Consider the following 7,202-nt stretch of genomic DNA (forward strand, 5'->3'; position numbering starts at 1 on the left):
TGTGATAAAGAAGAAGCTATAGAGATAACTAACATTAAATCTCCACCTCCATCTTCAATAATTGAACTTACATCTGAGAAATTTAATATTTTATTTTTAAATGATGATTAGGAGGATTTAGATTTATATTGATGAAAATTTTAATCTTCATCTTAAATTTAAAATTTTTAATCTATGTTGAATTTAATGTGAGACTTTGATTTGTTTTATGTTAAAATTTAGAATATTTTGTTTAAATTAAAATGTTGAAGTTTTTTAGGAAAGATGGCTTAAGAGCCCTATCCTGCGCCCTATAAATAAGGGTCAAGCCTCAAAATTAGGTCAAATTTTGGGTAATGAGATTTTCAGGCTTGAACCTTTAAGGGTTGAGCTGGCCCTAATTCCCACCTTTACAAACAATCCATAATTTTATAAAATAACATTTTTTTTGCAATGTTTTTCAAACCCAAATTAATCGGTTAATTAAAATCTTAAACTTTTTTTCAAATGGAATCCCAAGTTTTCACCATTAAATAAATAAACATTATTTAAAATAAGATTAAATTAAAGGTATAGAGTATATGAAAGTATGAGATAGCAATCGTTTGAAAAATATTGCAAAAAGAGAGTAAAAAATGTCATTTCATAAAATTATAAGTTATTCGTTGTGGTCAACAATACATTCACTACGGTGGACCACGCTAAAGCTAATTTGGTCTATATAATAGTCAGTATTTTACACAAAAGGTGGGGGTAATTAGGTCTAAATTTTAAAATTTAAGATTTAGGATGCTACTCACGCAATAACTTAGGGTCTATGGTACTAATTAAAAATAACATATCAACAATGGACTATCACAACAGCATTTTGAATAGGCCCCATTGAGTGAATAGTAATGGCGTTAATGGTGAGTTAACAGTAAGGTTTAATCTACTATAAATTTAAAAATTTAGAGTTTATTTTATACATTTTAAAAATTCAGGGTCCAAAATACTTTTTGTGCCATACTTCAAGGGTTTATTTTGCACATTAACCCTTTTTCTTTCTTACAATATTAATAATTGAATCAATTTAAATTTATAGCTATTTGAATGATATCAACATTGGGTTCGAACTAAAGACCTCTTCTAAAAGAAAGAGGTGGTATTATTACTAGGATAATTAACCGTTGACCATTTTTATTAAATGATACATGGATGATATGATACACTAGGCCATACAAAAATTTCTCTCCGTGTACATGGAAGTGAAGAAAGAGCGACTACCTGGGAGTATGTATGAGACTCTTCAGTGCAGTAATCAGGTATTAATGCACATTAATCTGCTTCAGCTTGTACGATTGGAGAAATTCTTAGGTGCCTTGGGAGTATCAGCTAATCCATTCACTGTCCAATCACTTTGCATCAACTCATCTTAACATAATCCTCATTCTCTTTCTCTTGAATATGAGCCAACTTGGCCTATATAGATTAGCTCATTTGAATTGAAAAAAATATAGATTGGATTGGATTCAATCAAAAAATATGCTTAAATAATAAGTTTTAATTTAATATTTCTTCATGATTCATTCAAAATGTACTAAAATATTAATTTATAATATTTGTATAAAATATATAAATTGATATAGCTAAATAAATCATGCCTAATATGGTTTATATTCACAAAATTTTTTTCTTTTTTTAATCTTTTTAAAAATAATATGAGTTAAATGGGCCAATCTTAACCTATTAAGCTTAACTCATATGATTCATAGATTATATGGTGTGGACCTGAAAAAATTTATTTTTATTTAGATCAATTTTTTTCAACCCAACCCGACCTTTATAATCAATTATTAGAGCCAACTCACATAACCTGACCCATATTCTCAGCTTTGCTCTTCCATGACTTCCCCTCCGTTGACCCCTCCCGCTTATGCACATATGAACCGTCTAGATTAACCTAAGCAATCATAATTTAAAATTTTAATTTTTTATTTTATATTTATTAAAATAAAAAAATTATAAAAAATTTGAATAAATTTGCTAATCACTAATCAATACAATCAAAATTTATCATAGATGGTTTAATTTTAATATTAAAATATTTTATAATTTTTATAAACCATCTATACATATCTACTTTGACCAGTTTAGGCTTAAAATTTTTTACTTGTGATTTTTTAAAAAAAAAATTATAGTTCTAGGAGATTATCTTTATTCTTAGTATTGTATATTTGTATTATCAAAACAAAAATTTATAAAAGTAAAAAATAATAATATTCAATCTGCACTATTTAAAATAAATTTATACAATAAATTTATAAACATCCTTGTTAAAATCTCATTTCTATCCATCCATAATCCATTCCTGATTTTGCGCGTGTGACTGTCCCTGTCATATATTAAAGTATTGTACTTCCACGCAATAGGGACCAAAGCTAAGTCTATACTCTATATATATATATATATATATATATTTATCTCTACTCGTCTTCATGACGTCTAAGTTTCTTCTGAAAATGGATGCGAGGGAGATTAAAGAAGGATTTCCTGAGGTGGAAGTAGCTGCTTTTGTGTGTGTCTATATATGAATAGAGAGAGTACAAGAACCGTTTGAGGAAAGGCATTGATATAAGGTATAATAAAATATCATCTTCAATCGGAACATGCTTGTGGACTACAATTATGCCCAGGAAATTTCCCCTAGCCTTCCCTAATTTGCTCGTTCATAATCTATTGAGTTTTGTTTGTGTTTTAGAATCGGAAATATTGATCGAACACGGTTCTCCAAGCCTTTCTCTCTCCCACTACAAATATCCCTTCATACGCAATAAGCTCATCATCTTCATCACCTTCCTTCTTCCTTCCTCTGCAACTCAACAAAGCTTTTATAGCATAACAAATCAAGTTAATCATGACCAAAAAAATTTCATGAAATAATTGGCAACGGCAAGAAAATAAGCACTACTATAATTAAAACGTTTAGATGCGCTTGATTGTTGAAGGAGGGGAGGTTCCCACATGATGTGCGGGGATTTTGATTGGAGTTACAGGCTCAAATACGGTAGACCTGATCCACCTGATATTATTCTCTACCCCTATAAATCTGTAATCGCCTTCTTCGTTTCTTCATACCCCAGCTTCCTCCTTTCTCTCCTTCTCCTTCTGAGCTACCCTTTAGCTTTACGTGATTCTGTTCCTTTTCTTCTTTCTTTGGTATTTTTTCAGATCTTCTTTCTCTGTCCAGCCACATGATGCTCTTCCTTTTCAGTGTGCTGATGAAGATGGGTTCGCTCATGCCGCAAGGGTTCCAAATTTATCAAAATTCTATCTATCTTTCCAAACAAATTTCTCTCGAGATCTCGGATCTCATCATAGGTACGCCATTGGATCTATCTTCTGGAACAAGTTTGGACCTTTTCTCATTGTCGTGTCTCCTACCAAGTTTACTTCTCTCTTGCTTTTTCGCAGAAGCACTGATCTGTGAGCTTTTAGTTAACGGGTTTTGAATTATTATTATTATTATTTTTTTTTTTTGGTGAAGCTAATGTTGCGTGTGAGAAGCTAGCAGTGGTGGCTTTCAGTACGAAGCTTGCAATGGTTCTATGATCCTAATTTTCTTAATACGATGGTTCTATGTAGTGGTGGAGGGAGGGGGATCAGCAAGGCCCTAATTTTTTAAAATTTTCTTTGTATTATATAAGTGCTGCATGCTTTCTGCCATCTCAAAATTTATGAAAAACCTTATAGTATATATATTTTCAATCTTGACCCCTTTATTCTTAAATCCTGACTTTGCCCTTGGTTCTATGATCCTAATGAAGGTACAGTTGCTAGGACATGCTCTAGTTTTCTTGCTGAGAGATTGCAAGTTCTGCTGCTCAATGAATCGCCGCTGACATGTGTCTCTTAATAATGGCCATGCAGGCATCAAGAACCAAAATTGTATTTGAAGGAAATTTAGAAGAAAGTGAATAATGGAAGTGAAGGTAGAGTTGGAAGAAGAAGGGGGTTCATGGGAGAAATAATAATCGAAGATGTAAAAGTGGAAGGATACAGCACAAGTATTTCCATGGCTTCTCTGGGATGTTCAGTGACATATTACTTGGCTTCTACAGCTAAGTCCATGTTTTCTGGTTTTGCTTCTCAGTCTTGGAGTTGTCTGGCTGTTGCCACTTTGATATCCATGACCCGGCAACTTCCACGGTAGTCTGTGCTGTTCAGTGTAACATCAATAGTAGGAAACTAGGAATCATTAAGGTGGTACTTTTAAAATGAAGCTAACAAATTTCTATTTTTTTTTCATTTTTAAACGCTTAATTTTTACCTAAGTCATGAACCAAGCCAATAAAGTCATTATTAAAGAGGAAGTGGAGCTCATATCTATTTACAAACGTTTATTTCATTTTAATAACCTGTGAAGAAAATTTAAAAAAAAAATACATGCTTTTAAGATTCTTTCCGTCAATGTTTGTACTCAAAAGATCACTAAAATTTTCAAATTTAAACTCAATGTACTGTTAAAAAACTAAAAATCAAAGTGTTTTTGGACCGGCTAAAAAATTGTTGAATTAAAAGGGCGTGTCGGGTAAACTCAGATCGGTTATACTATATATGTTAGAACAAAATAAATCACAGAAGGCTGCCATTTCATGCAAAGAACATATTGTTAGATCATCATCTTCAGTTCATTAAGTATTATAGTCAAACAAAATTTTTGGCCCAAAAGACAAAAAATCAACAAATGTGGAGTCTTTTAGACCATAAAGTTAAATAATATGGGAGTTTGAGAAAGCAGCTAAAACACAATATTGCATCATGCAAATAATATAATATTGCCTCACAATTGTCAAAGTTATTTCAACAAATCATAATCATACAATATTTATTCCACACAAATATACTCTTGATTACAATTTTTGAAGACAGCAGAATGTCTTTCTCCAAACAGAAGAACAAAAGAAAGAAAAAATAGTGATGGAACTCAATACTGAGCCTTAAGCACTTGAAGTCCAACTTCAAGGTTAATGTAGAATCCTTTCTAATGCCATTGGGCAATTTTGTTTGCCAGTGAATATCAAAAGCCTACGAGGGAGATATTTGTGCAGGAAGCCACCTTTTAAAGGATAAGCACTATAGCCTACAATACTCAGCTTCATTGAGACATTAGATTCTCATCTAATTAAAGGTGCTGGGTTTCTTCATGATGTTGTACTATATATTGCAAGGAGGAGTTCAGTAGTGCGGATTGCTTTTGTGTTTCTGTCCAGTCTTTCGTTCAACCATCTCTAGTTCTAGTTTTGGTACTTAATGTTATCATCAACTCACCTGCGTTAACAATGATCGTCCATATATCTTACTGTTGATTTTTCAACATTATTGCCTTATGTTCTTGCGTAAAAGCTAACAGTACTCAAAGTCCAAATTAACCTTGTATGGTTTTTCCGTTTTTTATTTATTTCATTTTATTTTAATGAAACTGATCCTTATTTCAAAAAAAAAAAAAAGTAAGGTGGTCGCACCAACTGTTGCAGCTTCTTGATCATCCACCAGCCCAGTTTGATAACGTCGTAGCCAACTTAATTGCAGCGTTTTGATGTCCACGTACGCTATCTAAACCTTCCCTGGCCTTCGTTATTAAAAGAAACATGTCAGCATAGCGATTCATTGAGCAGCATAACTTGCAATCTCTTAGAAAGAAAACTAAAGCATGCATGTCTGGTGTAATTAAATCAGTTACCTTCATTAGGACCATAGAACCTTTGTATCAAGAAAATTAGGACCATAGAACCTTTGCAAGCATATGACCAGCTCGTGCTCGGCCATTATTCCAGCACTTGCATAGGGATTAGGCTTCGTACCGAAACCCACCACTGCTAGCTTCTCACAGGCATCATTATTAGCTTCACCAAAAAAAAAAAAAGAAAAAAAACCCATTAAGTTTAGACAGATCAGTGCTTCTGTGAAAAGGCAAGAGAGAAGTAAAGTTGGTGGGGGAGACAAGAATATATGAGAAAAGGTCCAAACTTGTTCCAGAAGATAGATCCCGTGGCACTCCTATAAGATCCGAGATTATGAGAGAAATTTGCTTGGGAAGATAGACAGAAGCTAGATAAATTTGGAACCCTAGCGCCATGAACGAAACTCCTAACTCCTGGAGATCATGAGGATCTCTGCGAGCTCGTTGCTTCGCCATCTTCAGTTAATAAATTGAAAGGCAAAAATAATGGAGGCTGAGAAGGAGAAGATGGAGAGAAAGGAGAAGCTAGTGTTTGATGGAAGCTTGGTTGTGGAGAAATGAAGGAAGTGACGAGTGAGATATATAGAGAGGAGAAGGAGTTGGAGAGCGAAAGCGCGTGGAGAGATTCTGAGTTTCAGAGGAGTTGAAGATGGGAAGAAGAGAAGATGAAGTAGGGCTGCACAAAAGACTGGACAGGACTGGACTTTAGCTTAACCCGAAGTCTGATCCTTTTCATAAAAAGGACTGGATTAGGTAACCCGTAGTCCGGTCTGGTCCTGTGAAAACCCAGAGATTAACAATACTGGACTTGATCCATAGGACTGGAAGACTGATCCTATTAGTCCAATACTCACTTGGCCTTTTTTTTCTTTTTTTTTCTCTATGATGACCCATAATCTATTTCAACTTAACAAATTCAATTAAGATAATAAAAATACTTATAATCATAATAAATCCATAATAATTTCTAATACCAAGAAAATAATATTTTAGTTACAGTCCAAACTCCAAATGATTTAAATACATAACTTCAATAAAAAATCAGAGGAAAGACCAAAAATAGACCAAAGGAAAAAAATCAGTAAGAACCGAAGTAATAAAAATCAGCCCACAGACATGTTACTTCAAAGTTCGAACAGATCAAGATCAGAGTGCAAAATGCAAGGCAGGGGTTAGGGCTTTGATGCACTGAAGAAATTGAGAATGAGAGCAAAGTTGAGTGAGTGGCTGAGACGCTAAGTGCTGTTGAGTATCAGAGTGCAAAGTGCAAGGCAAGATTAAGACTTTTTTTTTAAGGCTTATTAATTAATAATTTATAAATTAATTTTAATTATATTAAAATAATTATATAGGATCAAACCGGACCACTTAGTCCAGATACTTGATCTCTAGTCTGGTCTTATCCAAAAAATCAGTCCTGTCTTTTTGGCATTTTTGGTCCTATAGGACCAGCATTTTATAGGACTAGATAGGATTGGATTTTCATGGGTCGGATCGAACC

General features: G+C 33.4%; 1 protein-coding gene and 1 long non-coding RNA gene across 2 annotated transcripts; one reads left to right on the plus strand and one right to left on the minus strand.

Moving 5' to 3' along the window:
- The first annotated feature begins 2,456 nt into the window (after window positions 1–2,456).
- Window positions 2,457–4,240, plus strand: LOC129322419 (uncharacterized). Its single transcript, XM_054968746.1, has 4 exons — window positions 2,457–2,536; window positions 2,967–3,069; window positions 3,233–3,339; window positions 3,889–4,240. Exons 1-4 carry the CDS (start codon window positions 2,457–2,459, stop codon window positions 3,923–3,925), a joined length of 327 nt encoding a protein of 108 aa, XP_054824721.1. The 3' UTR covers window positions 3,926–4,240.
- Window positions 4,241–5,486: 1,246 nt separating this feature from the next.
- Window positions 5,487–6,230, minus strand: LOC129321370 (uncharacterized). Its single transcript, XR_008595987.1, has 3 exons — window positions 5,989–6,230; window positions 5,702–5,864; window positions 5,487–5,590 (listed from the first exon to the last, which is right to left on the minus strand). It is a non-coding gene; the product is annotated as an uncharacterized LOC129321370 (long non-coding RNA).
- Window positions 6,231–7,202: the final 972 nt, after the last annotated feature.

The sequence above is a fragment of the Prosopis cineraria genome, unplaced genomic scaffold (assembly GCF_029017545.1).
Source record: "Prosopis cineraria cultivar Desert tree isolate PC_DT_omini unplaced genomic scaffold, ASM2901754v1 PC10, whole genome shotgun sequence".
In the NCBI taxonomy this organism is placed as follows: domain Eukaryota; kingdom Viridiplantae; phylum Streptophyta; class Magnoliopsida; order Fabales; family Fabaceae; genus Prosopis; species Prosopis cineraria.